The sequence below is a fragment of the Pelophylax lessonae genome (genome assembly GCF_965119305.1).
Source record: "Pelophylax lessonae genome assembly, chromosome: 1".
Lineage (NCBI taxonomy): Eukaryota > Metazoa > Chordata > Amphibia > Anura > Ranidae > Pelophylax > Pelophylax lessonae.
Genome location: NC_138768.1, coordinates 470,179,595 through 470,199,033, shown reverse-complemented (window position 1 = coordinate 470,199,033; position 19,439 = coordinate 470,179,595). Strand labels below are relative to the sequence as shown.

General features: G+C 44.4%; 1 protein-coding gene across 1 annotated transcript in view; it reads left to right on the top strand.

The window, feature by feature from the left end:
- Positions 1–5,500, top strand: part of PLPPR3 (phospholipid phosphatase related 3) — a 46,434-nt gene extending 40,934 nt beyond the window's left edge. The window contains exon 9 of the mRNA XM_082251458.1: positions 3,846–5,500. Coding sequence (XP_082107584.1) covers positions 3,846–4,952 — 1,107 coding nt within the window. The 3' untranslated portion in view covers positions 4,953–5,500. The remainder of the gene's footprint in view (positions 1–3,845) is intronic.
- Positions 5,501–19,439: the final 13,939 nt, after the last annotated feature.

The window sequence follows — 19,439 nt, the reverse complement described above, 5'->3', positions numbered from 1 at the left end:
GAGCTAGGTTATATAACTGGTTCTTCCTCAAATTATGGAGCTCTCTCTGCAGCATTGCGGCCTGTGTCTATGGGCTTTGCAGTGTGTTTTCAGGTGCATTTTGTTTGCATTTAAAAAAAAATGGCAGCCACTCCAATCAATTTATGAAAAGCTTTTAAAATAAGGTGCACATGGAAGGGCTTTGCACAGAACAAACATTTCCCAGCAAACCTACCAGGTAGCCAGCAAAAAAGTAAAGTAAAAAGTAAGCATTGTTTATTAATTTGCAATAAAAACAGAGGTTTTAGTTGCCCATCATTTGCAACTATAAATGTGGAAGCCACACTGCCTCATCAAGGCCCTTCTGTGAAGTGTACTCCTTACTGAAATCTGTGAGAGATTCCATATATGTATAATAATGATTACAATGAGGACAGGTATGCCAGGAGGTAGCCCAGGGAGCCTGGGCACCCTGGTTGAAAAAGATAGCTATAAACAATTAAAAAAATTTATTGTAAATGTATTTTTTAGCCCTGAATTTAATACATTATAAAAAATATACAAAAACCCTATACATTTCCTTTAAGTGCAATGGATAATACGCTTGGCTAGAGCAATTACAGCATCTCACAAAAAATAGTACACCCCTCACATTTTTGTAAATATTTTATTATAACTTTTCATGTGACAACACTGAAGAAATTACACTTTGCTACAACATAAAGAAATGACTGTACAGCTTGTATAACAGTGTGAATTTGCTGCCCCCTCAAAATAACTGAACACACAGCCATTAATGTCTAAACCGTTGGCAACAAAAGTGAGTACACCCCTAAGTGAAAATGTACAAATTGGGCCCAATTAGCCATGTTTCCTCCCCAATGTTATGTGACTCATCAGTGTTACAAGGTCTCAGGTGTGAATGGGGAGCAGGTGTGTTAATTTTGGTGTTATCACTTTCACTCTCTTATACTGGTCACTGGAAGTTCAACATGGCACCTCATGGCAAAGAACTCTCTGGGGATCTGAAAAAAAGAATTGTTACTCTACATAAAGATGTCCTAGGCTATATGAAGATTGCCCAGACCCTGAAACTGAGCTGCAGCACGGTGGCCAAGACCATACATAGGTTTAACAGGACAGGTTCCACTCAGAACAGGCCTTGCCAGGGTCGACAAAAGAAGTTTAGTGCATGTGCTCAGCATCGTATCCAGAGGTTGTCTTTGGGAAAAAGACATATGAGTCCTGCTAGCATTGCTGCAGAGGTTGAAGGGGTGGGGGTTCAGCCTGTCAGTGCTCAGCCCATACGCCGCACACTGCATCAAATTGGTCTGCATGGCTGTCATCCCAGAAGGAAGCCTCTTCTAAAGATGATGCACAAGAAAGCCCGCAAAGTTTGCTGAAGACAAGCAGACTGAAGACATGGATTACTGGAACCATGTCCTGTGGTCTGATGAGACCAAGATAAAGTTATTTGGTTCAGATGGTGTCAAGCGTGTGTGGCCGCAACCAGGTGAAGAGTAAAAAGACAACTGTGTTTTGCCTACAGTCAAGCATGGTGGTGGGAGTGTCATGGTCTGGGACTGCATGAGTGCTGCCGGCACTGGGGAGCTACAGTTCATTGAGGGAACCATGAATGCCAACATGTACTGTGACACACTGAAGCAGAGCATGATCCCCTCTCTTCGGAGACTGGGCTTCAGGGCAGTATTCCGACATGCTAACTAGCCCAAACACGCCTCAAAGACGACCACTGCCTTGCTAAAGAAGCTGAGGGTAAAGGCGATAGACTGGCCAAACATGTCTCCAGACCTAAACCCTATTGAGCTCTGTTATGTCGTCATGGAGGAGTGGAAGAGGACTCCAGTGGCAACTTGTGAAGCTCTGATGAACTCCATACCCAAGAGCGTTAAGGCAGTGCTGGAAAACGATGGTGGCCACACAAAATACTGACACTTTGGGCCCAATTTTTACATTTTACTTAGGGGTGTACTCACTTTTGCTGCCAGTGGTTTAGACATTAATGGCTGTGTGTTGAGTTATTTTGAGGGGACAGCAAATTTACACTGATGTACAAGCTGTACACTCACTACTTTACATTGTAGCAAAGTGTAATTTCTTCAGTGTTGTCTCATGAAAAGATATAAAAATAAAATAAATAAAATATTTAAAAAAATGTGAGGGGTGTCCTCACTTTTGAGAGATACTGTAAGTGTACATTTACAGTCCTTTTGAAAAATCCTAAAAATTCTACTGACAGAAATGTTATTACTATAAGAGAGAATATGAAATGTTAGCATATTTATTAAAATAATGAAAATTAATTATATTAATTATATCTCTCTTCTAAACCATTAATCAGTTTGGACATGACGTTTCTGTGTTCATTATTGTCCTTTGGTTAAAAAAACTTATTTTACCAAGAAGTCTTTTACTTTAAGTTGTCTTTCACAAACTGTAGCCAGCCACCAGTTCTCCATAACCATGACTGGCTGTCATTCCGACTTTTTATACCCTGGCTATGCACACTTGTACCAAGTGTGCAAAGCAATCTGTTGGTTAAAGTAGGGTTTTTCTCTTTCAATTTTTTTTTTAAATTTAAAGTTTTAAGGAATGCAATGTGTACCTGAAATCAGATATACAAATAGAAGTATAATATTGGTGTCTTGCAAGTCAGTAGCAGGTGTACATAAAGCAGAGAAGTTATAGCAAATGACAAAATGTCAAAAAGCACTTTAATCATATCAGAACAGAGGAGCATTGTAGATAAAAGAAAATGGAATCTGTGCACCTATACCAAGGAAATAGGCACTGACGGATGGGATGCTTATATATTGAGTTCACTATACAATAAACAAAGGTATGCATAAGTAGAGACCATCCCTACACAAGAGGCTAAGTAGATAGGAGAAGGAGAAGGAGAGGAGACGGGGGGGGGGGGGGGGGAGCGGAAAGAAGAAAAGGATGCCAGGTCTCAGTGCTCATAGCAATGTATAACTGGCCATTGGTATAGAAGGGTGAGCATATTGGATCACAGTAGTGTTTTTCATTGCAGACATACTCCAACATGCCAGTGATGTAACCCACCTGCAAGTACAAACTTAGCTTGGTGTACTAGTAAATCAGAAAAAAGTTCCAGCTGAGCCCTGTAACCTTCAGTAGGTGCTACAGCAACCTTGATCGCTCCTTCTATTTACTACTCTAGCCCATCTACCAATTCCTTTTCTTCTTTCTGTCTGCCCAGGCCCATGCCAGTCATCTGCTTCGACCTGAACAATGTCTGCCCCAACAATTTTTTGGCTTCCTCTCTTGCTTCATGGCTTGTTACTTGCTGTTTTGTCTCAAAACCTTGGAGTGTCATGTAGTTCAACGTGAACTACTTTGCAGGGCAAACGTTAAGAAATTGTTAGACTCCTTTCCTTTTGGATGGGAATGAGGGGGTGCATGTGTATTCTACCGGTGACACAGAGGTCCACAAAACATACAATACTTATCAAAATTAATTCACTAAAATTATCTTGTGATGTAAATTTCTTAAAGCTTTCTTTTTAAATGATTTGAAGCCAGCATACTTTTCAAGCATACTCATCCTTAAACTCACCATACAAATAACAGTCTGACCATACAATCTTTCTGCACTGTCTTTACCAAAACTTTGTAATATGAAGACTTACCTAAATTATCCAATCCATGTATGCAATCAGGCAGGCCCTTGTTCTACACAATTGTTGGTAGATCTAAAGGAGACTACAGTTAGATTGTAGCATATGTCAGGAGCTTAAGGGCAGCATCTGTTCCATAAATACATCTCTTGAAAAATAATTGCTTCATTTTTAGTAATTTAATTGACTGATGTTTCTTTATAGGTTCAGCGTGAAAAAAATTCTCTCGGCAGCCTAAAACGTGCCAGCGTGGATGTTGACTTATTAGCCCCTAGAAGTCCCATGGGAAAGGAGAACATGGTGACTTTTAGCAACACTTTACCCCGAGTGAGTACCCCATCCATGGAGGACACTGGGCGTCGGCACATGACTATACACATGCCCACTGAAGGATCTCGTCAGAGGACAGCAGGTCCTGAATGGAAGCCAAAGCCAATCGAAGGGCGTAGTCTGACACTTGGGGAGGAGGTAGCATTGGCACAAGCCCATCGAAGAGCAGCCTCTGAAACTTCAGGTATTATTCTTGATGAGCCAGACCCTGACAGAGTTCCTCCATCACTTTATCCCACGGTTCAGGCTCGGCCAGGAGCTCCTCGGGTACTTATTCAGCCACGCCCTGCAGCCCCCCCACTTCTTCACATCCCTGAAGAAAATCAAACTGGTTCTCCAAAAAGCAGTTCAGCAATTAGAGCCAAGTGGATGATGATGGCTGAAAAAGGTGGGGCACCAAGAGCAAATACAAATCCTCCTAGATTAATGCAAGTGATTGCTATGTCAAAACAACAGCAACAGCAGCAGGCAACAGTGCTAGGCTCGGGTACTCCAAAACATTCTGAAACATCTTCCTCTTCAACAACCAGCAGTTCTGACTCTTCACAGTATCGCTCACCCTCAGAAAGGGATAGTTCCAGCATTGTCACTATTGATGCCCATGCACCTCATCACCCTGTTGTTCATCTCTCCTCTGGCAATGGCCCGTGGGAGTGGAAGTCAGGACAAAAGATTGGAGATGCCCAAGAACCAGGAAGTTATGACATGAGCAAAGATTTTCGTGGCTACAGGCCACCAAAAGGCGCTGGTATGTCTCCTGGTTCCTCCATTAGTGACTTAGAGCCTGACTCTGAACCACGTTGTGGACCAACGGTCAATGTTGCTGGAGGTGTGCCAACACCTCTAATAGCTGAAACTATTGGCCTTGCTAGCCGGGAAGCTAGTCTGAGAAGGAAACCCCATACAAGCGAAAGGGAGAGTAGTGAAGAAGGGGAAGAGCCATTTTACAAGAAGATTCAAAATCAGCGATTTAAGGACTAAAATATGGAAAAGAAAAAATGTAAATATGTTGGCATGTTGGACATGGGGAAATGACACTACACAAAACAGAAGCAAATCACTGCCCAATTAGCATGGAAGAATTACTCTTGTACAGAAAGTGATGTCAAATCTCCATGGAAACTGTACTGAAATTACATTTTGAACTCCGTGCAAAAATATAAGTATGACATACATTTTCATACAGTGATAACTCAAGTTGCCTTTCTAATTTGTACAGCACATTGAATTGATAGCAACTAATCAAGAATGCTCCTGTTTTGCTTACAAAAGACAGTTCCGTAAAGATGATTTTTGTACTATTTATAAGTATATATGACATCATTTTCTTTCCTTGACCAAACAGTAATCCATGGGTCTCTGCGGCTCAGTTAAAAACTAGTTTCCCTCTGCTCAAACTTGCTCAGGAAGAAATGATGCACTGCATGATGTCAATTCGGAGATAGTTCCCAGTTTTGTAAACAAAATATTTCAGACAAAAGTCAAATGTAAGTTTTGTAAAGATTTGTGGATAAGGAGAGGGATAAACATAAAGTTTAATGTGCACAACAGTAAGGTATGAGTAAGGTTACTTTATTGTATAGTTGAGAGCTGCAGTAATCCATATTTATATAAACTCAGAGGACCTAAAAAACATTTGGTGTGGAAAGTATGTTTTACACAGGCCTCTCTGAAGGAGAGTACATACTGTGGTTCTCAAAGGTGCTCAGTCTTTTTCATTTTGGAGTAAAAGCTGTTATTACACCACTAACATTTTTCTGGCAACAAAAAAAATGTGTCCTACATATTCTAGTAGAAGTCCATATTTGATAGTATGAGAAAACTTGTAATATTGGATTCAAATTGGGACCTGACCCACAGGCTGCACTCCATACAGCATGACAGGGGTGTATCCTAAACAACTGTTTGAAGAATTTGTACTCAATTTCCACCAGCCTTTTGTCCAATTAAACTGTCTCAATTTTGTGTTGTTTACAGGCTCAAGTCATTGAAAAAAATGATAATTTGGGTTTCTCCTGTTTTGTGGAAATCATAGTCCAAATAGCATTATATATTATTCCAATGGAGGTGAAGGTATTACATAATGAATGTTCTTGTAACCGTTTGGTATTTATGTCAGGTAAAACTACTGTTGTCAATCTCCCTGGTTAATTCTGAAATATATCTCACGAATTGACAACCACACAACACTGAAGGCCCGTACACACGTACCGATCGTCGGCATACAAACGTCGGTGGACGAAGGATCTGCCGATTGTACGCGTGTTAGTATGGTGCCTCCGACAGATGTCTGCGCACAATCCGCGGACAAAAGTCTTTCTTGCAAACATGAAAATTTTTGTATGCCGACACCAGAACGGACGATTGTTCGCCTGTCAGTACACAATTCGGCCGACAGACCGCAGATTTGCAAGACTGGGCATGCTCAGAAAATAGAAAACACAGGGAAAGTTAACCATTACATGACATCACTTCTGCAATCGGCGGACAAAATTCTTGTGCTGTCCTTGTGCTGTCTTTGCACTTTTCAGCAGACACCGACATCCCGGGGAGAAAAGAGGAACATTTGTATGCCGACCATCGGTACGTGTGTACGGGGCTTGAAAGCATATTAGGAGTGTGGAAAAGTAGAAGAACATTTGTAAGGTTTTTTTTTTTTTGCTTTCTGTATTCTGATCAAAATCACCTTCTGAACTAGCGGAATTTCAATCAGTGTGTAGCCATCCCTGCTTGACAGAAGTGGATTGTTTGATCAGTGTATTCTGACAGAGACAGCCACGGTCCCACTCTCTGAATACAATTCCTGAGGGGAAGAAAAATTGGAGGATGGAAAAATCTGTTGACCCAGTATTTTGGATAAACAAAAAAAAAAAAAAAATTGGATCATAATGACTTGTACAAACTGCTTGTTTTTTTTTTTTTTTCATTCAACCCAGCGGGCTGAACGAAAAAAACCTGACAGCTCAGTTTGGAGCCGCTGTACTAACAATCCGATGTTAGTACAACGATCTCCCCTGCTGTTATATCTGTTCTGAGGCCCCCCCGCCAGAACACTCTGCCCAGTAGACCTTTTTTGACTTCAGGTGGACCGGTTGCAGTACACACGAACCAAATGTCAGCTGGTTTTATTTGGACCAGCCAATGCCCCCTGACATTCTGCCCCTGTGTACGGGGCTTTACTGAATTTACACAATTTTTCAATGCTAAAAAGTAGACGTGGGACAAACACCCCTCTGTTCGGTTCGCAGCAGAACTCCCAAACTGGGAAAATGTTCTAACCCGAATGGCGAACCCCACTGAAGACTATGGGAGCCGAACAGGAAAAATCAAAAGTGCCCATTTTGAAGAATTATATGCAAGTAATTGGCCATAAAAGGGGTATGGGAGTTCGGGTACAGCCCTGGGGACATGTATCAATGCAAAATATTTTTTTTTAAACTATAGTTTTTTCAGGAGCAGTGATTTTAATTATGCTTAAAATGCAAAAATAAAATGAAAAATTACTTTAAAGTGGCGCATCTGTAGCATGCATAAAACATGCTGCAGCAAAAAGAAACCAATTTAAACCCCATTTAAAATGACTCGCGGCTGCAATTCCCGTCTCCCGGCTAGTGAAAAAATAAAGAAAAAAACGGCACGGGGTCCCCCCCAAAATCCATACCATACACTTATCCAGGCATGCAGCCTGGAAGGTCAGGAAAGGCCCCCCCCCCCTGAACCATACCGTGTCATATGCCCTCAACATGGGGGGGTGAGAGCTTTGGGCCTCCCACCCCAAAGCACCTTATCCCCATGTTGATGGGGGCATGGGCATCATTCCCACAACCATGGCCAGTGGTTGTGGGGGTCTGCGGGCAGGGTGCTTATCAGAATCTGGAAGTAATAAAAACACAAACACAGAGACAAGTTTTTGACAAATCCTTTATTAAAAAAAAAAAATTGTGTCCCTCCTCGATGTAAATCCATCGTCAATCACAGGGCCCACTGACCCGGAAAAAACAAAAAAACGCTCTACCGTCTACCTCCCTTGTGCTTTGACATTTTTTATATAGTTAAGGAGTGGGCCACCTGGCTACATCACCTGTTGGCACCACTGCCTTCTGACGTCATCGACTGGTGCATGCTGGACCTGTGACATCACAAGGGGGCAGGGCCACCTATATAAGAACTTTCAAAGTGCAGACGAGGCATTCGGTGGAATGCTGTCCCAGTTTTTTTTTTCAATAAAGCATTTGCTTAAAACTTGTACCCTTTTTTGGTGAATGGGTGGGGATACTCATTCACATGGGAGGGTCGGGATCTGGGGCCCCCCTTGTTAACATGGGGATAAGGTGCTTTGGGGTAGGGGGCATAGCATGCACCCCCTATTGTTGATGGCATGTGGCCTGGTATGGTTCAGGAGTAGGGTGCTCACTCGCCCCCCCCCCTTTCCTGACCTGCCAGGCTGCATGTCCAGATAAGAGTCTCATATGAATTTTGCGGGGGAACCCCACACCGTTTTTTATTTTTTTTAAGTTTGGCGTTTTTTTTTTTTCTTTTTTTTTTAACTGCCACTTTTTTTTTTTTATTATTCAGCTGTCTGCAGGGAAACCTATTGACAGCTGATGACTCGTTAAGGGCATGCGGCTGGCTTCCCAGCCCCGCTTTTTAGCTACCAGCTTACATTACGCCCTGTGCGCGCAGTGCATTGCAGGGTGTTGGTTTGGGGCAAAAACCCCACGAACACCCTGCAAATTTGGCGAGCGGCTGAACAGGCAAATGTTTGGCCTGAACTCATGCTCGGGCCGAACTGTTTGCCCATCCCTACTCAAAAGGTATATTTTATGCATTTATTTTTAACAGAAAGATCACAACAATTTCAAATATATATATATATATATATATATATATATATATATATATATATATATATACTGTATATATATTTAAAGGGGGGGAGAAGAAGTTTGTTGTTTGGGTTTATTTGCACTTTGATTTGGCAGTGTAGGGGGTTAAGGATGAGCGTTTAGATACAACAAAACACCCACAGCGTACTGGAAGATTTCTGTAACTAGATTACTCAATTTCCCCTTCAGAAAATGTATAATTAGTACAAGATACCAAATAAATCTGCTGTAATCTAATGTCTGTAAATCATGGGGACTGGTTTTAAGAACATTACTTTTGCAAACTGTCGTGTGAAATCACACATTTATGTGTCTAATGCCCCCTAGTGGATCCAGATCCAACTGTACTTCAGTTTTTCCTTAATCTAATTGCTATTATTTAACCACTTCTGGACCGGAAGATTTTCCCTCTTAAAGAGGTTGTAAACCCAAACATTTTTTTTTTTTAACCTGAAAAAGAAACCCATAATGAGCTAGTATGCATCGCATACTAGCTCATTATGAAATACTTACCTTAGAACGAGCCCCCGCTGTGCCGCCCGCTTACCTCTATGACGGGCGACATGTTCAGTCACCCGTCTTCCCGGGATCGCGGCATACGGCCATCTGATTGGCCGGAGCCGCGGTGACGTCACTCCCACGCACGCGCGCGGGAGCCAACGGTCACGGCACGGGGCTCTGAAGGAACGGCACCAGCGGCCGTTCCTTCAGAGTGCATGCACCAGTAATGTCACTGGCTGCATATAAGGTAAATATTTCCTAAACGGTGCATGTTTAGGAAATATTTACAGTACCTATAGGTAAGCCTTATCATAGGCTTACCTATAGGTAAAAGTTGCAGAGGAGGGTTTACTTCCTCTTTAATGACCAGACCATTTTTTGCGATTCGGCACTGCGTCAATTTAACTGACAAATGCGCGGTCGTTCGACACTGTATCCAAATAAAATTGATGTCTTTTTTCCCCCCACAAATAGAGCTTTCTTTTGGTGGTATTTAATCACCTCTGCAATTTTTTTTTTTTGCGCTATAAACAAAAAATAGAAAAAATTATGAAAAAAAACCAAACACTTTCACTTTCTGCTATATAACATTCCCATTAAAAAAAATAAAATAAAATACATTTTTTTAATCATTTTAGGCCAATTTGTATTCTGCTACATATTTTTGGTAAAAAAAAATCCCAATAAGCGTGTTTTGATTGTTTTGCGCAAAATTTATTGCGTCTACAATCTAGGGGAAAGATTTATGTCATTTTTATATATTTATTTTTACTATTAATGGCGGCGATCAGTGATTTTTAGCAGGACTGCGACACTGCAGCAGACACCTAACTGACATTTTTGACACTTTTGGGGGGACCAGTGACATTACTACAGTAATCAGTGCTTAAAATATGCACTGTTACTGTACTAATGACACTGGCAGGGAAGGGGTTAACCTAGGGGGTATTTTCTAACTGTGTGGGGGATGAGCTTATGCCCCATACACACGTGCAGATTATCTGAAGACTTTTGTCTGCAGACTTACCTTTTCTATGTAGTGCAAGGGCCTGCCGGATTGCATACAAATTGAAAGTGTTTAGGTTTGACCTCATATTATATGGTTTTGGTAAGTCTGCAGACAAAAGTCTTCAGATAATCTGCACGTGTGTACGGGGCATTATGGAATCAACACAGAGACCTGTGTTCCTAAATAGGAGGAACACAGGAGCATAGCATTGTGTTGATTGCCGAGAGAACAATGGTCTGCTGTGTTTACAACATCAGACCACCATTCTCTCTCCATGGGGAAAGATCACGGGTGCCGCCTGCCCCTCGGATCAGCTTCTCCACTGGCGAATAGGTGCGTGCCTCCAGGATCGCTCCCAGGAACCTCCGTACTTGACCCGCCGACCTGCCGCTGTATATCTGCAGTGGCTGGTTGGCAAGTGGTTAAAGGAATAACTATACAGTGTTTACAGTTTACTAAATTACATGTCTATACAAAATATTAAATACTATGCAAAATAAAAAAAAACATTTAAAGGTATATAATCATCCCACCAGTCCTGAGATGCATATAATCATCTCACTAGTCTTCAGAAGCACAATTCTTATAGGCTAATGTATGAAAAATATGTTAACAAGATCATTCCTTGTTGTTTTCAGTAATCAGTTATTGATGTATAAAGTGAAATAAACCCTCCTATCCTTTACAGCCAAGAAAGCAGCCATCTTAGCCTCTATTTGATCTGCAGGTGCTCTGCAGGTGCTATGGGGCTGCACATGTGATCAATTATTACACAAGCTATTTGATGGCTTGACATTTATCATTCACCGCATAGCTTGAATGTAGCTGTTTTGGTAAACAGTTAAATGGATGGGTTTAGTTCCATTTCAATACTTTGCTGTATAAATGAAAGTTGGTAGCTAATTGGTTTCTATGAGCCACAAGAAAATAATTTTGGAACTTTTTATACATATACACCATAGTCATCATTAGTACTATACTTTTAGGCCTCATTCACACCATGTGCAGAGATGTCAGTTTTTCTGCATGCTTTCTGCAAAGGCACAAAAAAAAAGAAAAACCCAATTGTTCTCTATGTAGAAATACAGGGCAGCTTAGGAAACAGTGACCACAGGTCAATTCGTTTCAGTATAAATCATAGAAATAGGAAACACAAGGGTAAAAAAGGACACTGAATTTCAATAGAGCAAACTTCCCTAAACTGCGCTGTTTGCCAGATGATATAAAATGGGATAAAATTCTAGGAACAAAGAACATGGAGGAAAAGTGGGAGTGCTTTAAGAACATACTAAATAAAGGTATTGGCCAGTGGAATATGTTTATAAGAGCTAAAATAAACCCTGGGTGGCTAAACTCCAATGCAAAAATGCATAGAAAAACTAAAGAAAGGGCCTTCAAAAAATACAAGGCTGAGGGGTCATTGGCAGCATTCCAATATTACAAAGAATGAAACAAGAAATGTAAGAGTGCAACCATGCCAGCTAAAATAGAACATAAAAGGCACATAGAAGAAGAGAGTAAAAAAAAAAAAATTCTTTAAGTATATATATAGTAAAAAAGTGAGGCCAGAACACAAAGGATGATGAAGGGAATCTGGCTGCAAAGGATAGAGAGAAGACAAAGGTGCTAAATAAATTCTTCTCCTCTGTCTTCACAAGAGAATTGGGGGGCTAGAGTAACCCAGCTTGTAAAGTTAAAGTTAATAACACGTCACAGGAAGCATCCTCATGGTTAACAGAAGACAGACTCAGAACTAGACATGAAAAACTTAACAGAAATAAGTCACCGGGACTAGATGGCTTACACCCGAGGGTCCCTAAAGAACGCCAGGTGATAGCCAGACCATTGTTCCTAATTTTCATGGATAGTCTACTAATGGGAATACAGGCCGGTTAGCCTAACATCCGTAGTATGTAAGATATTGGAGGGGATGATAAGGGATATATATATATACAAGACTTTAGTAATGAAAACGGTATCATTAGTAGAAATCAACATGGATTCATGAAACATTGCTCTTGCCAGACCAATCTAAAAAACTTTTACGAAGAAGTGGGCTGCCATCTAGATAAAGGAAGGCCTGTGGATGTGGTATCTGGATTTTGCAAAGGCATTTGATACAGTTGCCCACAAACCGTACAAACTATGAGTGAGAACCTGGATTTTAAAGCTGGCTTCAGGGGTGAGTCCAAAGGGTGGTAATAAATGGGGAGTACTTGAAATGGTCTGGTGTGGAAAGTGGGGTCACCAAAGGATCTGTCCTGTAACCAATCCTATGTAATTTATTCATAAACAACCTAGAGGATGGGATAAACAGCTCAATCTCAGTATTTGCGGATGATACTAAATTAAGCAGGGCAATCATTTCTATGCAGGATGTGGAAACCTTACGAGAAGACCTGAACAAAATAATGGAGTGGGCATCTACTTGGCAAATGAGGTTTAATGTTGAAAAATGTAAGTTAATGCATTTGGGTGCCAGAAATACGACTGCAAGTTACTGACTAGGTGGAGAACATTTGGGGGAATCTAAGATGGGAAAGGACCTGAGGGGTCCTAGTAGACAACAAGCTCAGCAATGGCATGAGATGTCAAGCTGCTGCAAGCAAAGCCAACAGAATATTGGCATGTATTAAAAAGGGGATTCACTCCAGAGATAAAACGATAATTCTCTCACTCTACAAGACTCTGGTTCGGCTGCATCTCGAGTATGCCTTCCAGTTCTGGGCACCAGTCCTCAGGAAGGATATACTAGAATTAGGGATGCACCGAAATGAAAATTTTGGGCCGAATCCGAAACCGAAAATGCAGGATGCCATTGGCCGAAAACCGAAACTGAAAATTACTTTTTCCCCCAAATAATTTTAAAATAGATAGAACAGGGGCATACACCAAAAACAGGCAGCGACGTACACCTGTCGCTGCCACCCTGTCACAGTATATGTACTGTGACGGGTTGGCAATAGGTTAATTTAATTACCAATGGTTTTTGTATTATGCAGCATGAGGGGGTTAATGTATTGTCACTGCTGGTCACTCATCTATTAGTGACCGACCAGTGGCAGTTAATTAACCCCTTTGTGCTGCATTAGTGCAACCAGTATCAGTGTTAATTAACACTGGTTGCACTGATACTGGTTGCACTGATACTGGTTGCACTAATGCAGCACAAAGGGGTTAATTAACTGCCACTGGTCGGTCACTAATGCAGCAGTGACAATACATTAACCCCCTCATGCTGCATAATTAATACAAATACCAATGGTAAGCTGCCTCAGCTATCTCCCCCCCGCATCAGCCTCAGCGTCCCTCTCCTACTCACTCAGCTCCTCCGGTCACGGTGTCCATTATTCAAAAGTCCCGCCTCTGGCCGGCCGCCCGCCTCCTGGTGATGTCACTACTACTACGATCTGTCCATGAATGAACTGACACACCGGGCGGGCGAGTGGACGCTTATAGCTGTCACTATGTGAGCCCTTCACTTCTCTTCAATTCCCTGACACTCCGGGCGGGAAGGCGGGGCGAGCGGCCGCTAATAGATAGATCTATGTGATCCTTCCCTGTCAGCTCAACGGGACTGTGTGTGAAATTCTGTGAAGGAGAACTGACCTGACACCGGGCGGGGGGGGCGGGATTAGCGGCCGCTAATAGCTGTAACTATGTGAGCCCTTCACTTCCCTGTCACGCGGCTATCTCCTCTGACAGGGAAGTGAAGCGCTCACATAGTTACAGCTATTAGCGGCCGCTCCCCCCGCCCCCCCCCCCGCCTGGTGTCAGGTCAGTTCTCATTCACACACAGTCCCGCTGAGCTGACAGGGAAGGATCACATAGTTCTATCTATTAGCGCCTCTACCCCCGCCCTCCCACCTGGTATGTCCCTTCATTCATGCACACATCTAGTAGTAGGGATGTCATTGAGACTTTTAAAACCTGCCCTGCGCTGCGCCCTCCTCCTTCCTCACGGCGGCCATATTAATTTCGGCACTGTTAACCCATTATCGGCCGAAATGGAATAGGCTCATTTTCGGCCGATAATTTCAGTGGCCGAAATTTCGGTGCATCCCTAACTAGAATGGAAAGAGGCCAGAGAAGGGCAACAAAGCTAATAAAGGGACTGGAGGATCTCCGTCATGAGGAAAGACTACAAGCATTGAACGTATTCTCTCTGGAGAAGAGACGCTTGAGAGGGGATATGATATCAATGTACAAATACCGTACTGGCAACCCTACCATAGGGAACAAACTATTCAGCGAAAGGGAATATAAAAGGACTTGTGGCCATTCGCTAAAATTAGAAGAAAAGCGGTTTAACCTTAAACTGCGTAAAGGGTTCTTTACCATTAGAGTGGTAAGGATGTGGAATTCTCTTCCACAAGCAGTGGTGTCAGCAGGGAGCATCGATAGTTTCAAAAAACTATTAGATGGGCACCTTAACGACCACAACATAAAATGGGATTACAATGTACTATTGACATGTAGCACCCTACAGGTAGGTGCTAGGTAAATGTATAGTGGGCCTTGTCTGCCTAACAGCAGGGCTGTGATTCCTTTATTTAGGGTGTCATCGCTTTTAGATGTGCCTGCTGAGGGGAGAAGTATCTTCTCATAGGCAGTGTGGGAAGCCCAATCAGGGGACACATCCAAGCTTGTAACTACCCCAGAAGGCAGATTATGCTGCAAAGGATTCTGGGAGTGGGTATAAGTTTGGGGGAAGTGCGTGACAGGTTGTCTTTGGCGGGAGCAGAGTCCCAGGAAGGAGAGTGCGGCTGTCTCTCCTCCTGTCTGAGGAGGTGGATGTCTCGGAGTGTCGCCTGAGGATCCAGAGAGTGTTGAGCTGAGCTGAGGGGATCTGGTGTGCCGAGAGCCTGCAGAGCGAGAGAGGGGTCCAGTCCCAGGAAAGCCTACACAGGTCGTGAGTACTGCGGATTGCCCCTGGGGGTCTGCCAGAGTCAGAGGGGACCACTCCGGAAGAGGTTCTGGGATCCAGTGCCAGCTAGCTGAAAGGGGGTACCTGGGTAGAGGACCCTGAAGTTACAGAGGGGGGTGCATAGTCAGTGAACCCCCGAAGAGTTCAAGGTTAAAGGGGGCACCTGCTTACGGGCCCTGAATTGGACAGAGTGTGACAGTTGAGAGTTGCAGCTTTACAGAAATCTACAGAGTACTACCTCAAGCCAGCGCAAGGCAGGAGGGGAGCATTCAGTGACTTTGCAGTGCAGCAGTGTCGGTGATTCTACAATTTACAGTCTTGGGTCTTCTGGACGTATTGTCGAGGATCCAGCACTTCTATCAAGCTACAGTGTGTTCTCAGAGTTAGTGAGCGTTGGCTGGCGTCGGCTGGCGTCAAGGAAGCGCCAACGGGCATTTTTCTAGGATTAAGTCCCAAGTGTAATTAGTTAAGCCTAAAGGAGTATCCCACTCATTCCCTTCTCCTATCCCCTTTTCTACAATAAAAATCACAAAACCAAGATGCCGGAGTCATCCATGTCTCAGTTCTTACACCCAGGGTCGCAACTCACATGGGCTGGAGAGGTAACCGGTAATAATGGCAGACCCACATCAGGCCACAGGCCTGGAAAACCTTCTACAGACATAAACACACACACACTCATCATAGGTTGAATTGGATGGGCTGGTGTCTTTTTTCAACCTCACCAACTATGTTATCTATGTGCCCTGTTCACACTGTTATCATGTGCAGATTTTTTCTGGGGAGGAATCTTCAACGTGTATGAAGTTTTCTGTGCGGGAAAAAAACAGACATGACATCAACGTTGTTGTGCAAATAGGGCACATAACTGATGCACATGAAAACTGAGGTCAATGTGCATAAAAACTCACTAAAACTGATGATAAATTGATGTAAACTTGTGTCTATGCAAGTGAAAGGTTTTCCCATCAGTTTTCATGCATGTATGGTGTGAACGAGCCCTAAGGGCATGCACTGAGTTCCACTTTGGAGATACACCTCATCCCCCTGCACTTGTACCCATGTACCAACATTTCTGACAGGCTTTGTTTCCCCCTAGTTCAGTGATGGCGAACCTTGACACCCCAGATGTTTTGGAACTACAATTCCCATGATGCTCATGCACTCTGCAGTGAGTTGAGCATCATGGGAAATGTAGTTCCAAAACACCTGGGGTGCCAAGGTTCGCCATCACTGTTCTAGTTAATGTCAATGCAATGGCATCGTCATTGACACACAGAACACTAATGGGCCTCACAGTATAGCAGAAATGATTCCCTATGTGCCTTGATGTTTGCTAGTGTGCTTACCTGTACTGTGTTAATGATAGCCCTTTCCATCCAAAAATGAATTTCAAGCCTGTCAACCATGCAGAAATACATGTACACGTGCCAGGAGATGAGCAAAATCATGAAGACGTGGCTTGTTATCTATGATAACGAGTAGGGTTGAGCGGACACCTAGATGTCCGTGTTCGACGGGTTCGGCCGAACTTTAAAAAAAAGTCCGGGTCCGTGTCCCGGACTTTTACCGAACTTTTCCCGGACACCGAACCCCATTGAAGTCAATGGGGACCCGAACTTTAAGGCACTAAAATGGCTCTAAAACACCAAAGGAAAGGGCTAGAGTGCTGCAAATGGCAGCAAAACGTAATTAAGAGCATGGCAAGTGCTCTGCAAACAAATGTGGATAGGGAAATAACTTAAAACAACAAAAAAAAACAGAAAAATAAAACAATGTTCTTCTTCATCTCTGAAGGACGAGGCCCATATGGAGTAGGAGGGAGGTTGAGGTGGTGGTGGATGTGGCGGTGACATAGGCGTGCGCACAGGGTGTGCTGGGTGTGCCTGGGCACACCCTAATCACCTAGGGCACATAGCATTGCCAGTGAGGAGATGGGAAAGATCTCCCTGGGACCTGCTCTGCTCTATTTCTCCTTGCCTACAGGTACATGGCCCCGATACATTACTCTCCCTGCTGGCAAACACATGCATGTGTATTTCAACTTTGGGGTGCACACCTTAATGCAATAGGCTGCGCACACCTATGGGCGGTGTAGGTGGAAGCGGCGGTGGAGGAGGACCAGGGCCGGATTAACAGCATCATGGGCTTGGTGCTGAGGATTTTGAAGGGCCTTAGGGCCGTGCCTTGCCATGCACCCAGAGGAGGAAGGGTGCAGCCATGCATGCCTAATTCAACATGGGATGCTGTCTCTGAAGCCCATAAACACATCCATGCATCGCCAACTGTCCCTCCTTGTCCGGCCTTCACGCTGTGTGGGGAGGTTCTGAGGGTGCTGCCTGGGGAAGCGAGCATAGAAGCCAGACTTCTGTGTTTACAAGTGACAGAAGAGCGGTAACAGTGAATATGGCCAACCCGGGGCCTATATAAAAGGTAGGGGCCTGGAGCTGCAGCTCCAATAGACCCTACATTAATCTGGCCCTGAGGAGGAGGACGAGGTAGCCAACACTGCTTCTTTTCACAAATTTTAAATGAGGGTACACCCCAAAAGAGTGAGAAAGAGCAAAAATGGAACAATGGGTGGGTAAGGTCGGTATCCATTGCTATTCTGCATAAGGTACGGAAAAGTCCCGTGGGATCCATGCCTGGTTCATTTTAATGAACGTGAGCTTGTCCACATTGTCTCTGGACAGGCGGCTGCGCTTGTCTGTTATAACGCCCCCAGCCGTGCTAAATACCCGTTCAGATAATACACTGGCTGCAGGGCACGCCAGCACCTCCAAGGCGTAAAGGGCAAGCTCAGGCCATGTGCCCAATTTGGAGACCCAGAAGTTGAAGGGGGCAGACCCGTCATTCACTACATGTAGGCGTGTGCACACATACTGCTCCACCATGTTGGTAAAATGCTGCCTCCTGCTAAGACGTTCCATCTGAGCTGCTGGTGCTGCTGTTTGTTGTGGCGTGCTGACAAAGCTTTTCCACATTTCGGCCATGCTAACCCTGCCTTCTGAGGTGCTGGCGGTGCCCTGGTTGCGTTGGCGACCTCCTCCTCCTCCTCCTCTGCCTTGTGCTTCCACTGTGGCCCCGCTGTCAGATGGGAATGCCAGCAGCATGGCGTCTACCAGCGTGCGCTTGTACTCGCGCATCTTGCGATCGCGCTCCAGTGAGTGAATTAAGGACGGTACGTTGTCCTTGTAACGGGGATCCAGCAGCGTGGCCACCCAGTAATCAGCACAAGTTAGAATGTGGGCAACTCGGCGGTCGTTGTGGAGACACTGCAGCATGTAATCGCTCATGTGTGCCAGGCTGCCCAGAGGCGACGAAAGGCTGTCCTCTGTGGGAGGTGTATGGTCCGTGTCCTCTGTATCCCCCCAGCCACGCACCAGTGATGGCCATGAGCTGGCCTGGGTGCCACCCTGCTGTGAACATGGTTCCATCTCCTCCTCCAGCTCCTCCTCCTCCTCATCCTCCTCATCCTCCAGAACTGTGCCCCTGCTGGACAATTGCGTCCCTGGCGTTTGCGTGTGCAGGAACCCACCCTCGGAGCCCCTTGCGAATGACTGCCCTGAAAGCCTTGGAAATGTTACCTCTTCATCCTCCTCCTCCTCCTCATCCTGTGCCACATCCTCTTCCATCATCGCCCGAATTGTTTTTTCAAGGAGGCATAGAAGTGGGATAGTTAAGCTGAGAACGGCGTCATTGCCACTGGCCATGTTGGTGGAGTACTCAAAACAGCGCAACAAGGCACACAGGTCTCGCATGGAGGCCCAGTTATTGGTGGTGAAGTGGTGCTGTTCCGCAGAGCGACTCACGCGTGCGTGCTGCAGCTGAAACTCCACTATGGCCTGCTGCTGCTCGCACAGTCTTTCCAGCATGTGCAAGGTGGAGTTCCACCTTGTGGGCACGTCACATATGAGGCGGTGAGCGGGAAGGCCGAAGTTACGCTGCAGCGCTGCCAGGCGAGCAGCAGCAGGGTGAGAACGCCGAAAGTGCGCACAAACGGCCCGCACTTTCTGCAGCAGCTCTGACATATCGGGGTAGTTTTTAAGGAACCTCTGCACCACCAAATTCAGCACATGCGCCAGGCAAGGGATGTGCGTCAAACCGGCTAGGCCCAGAGCTGCTATGAGATTTCGCCCGTTATC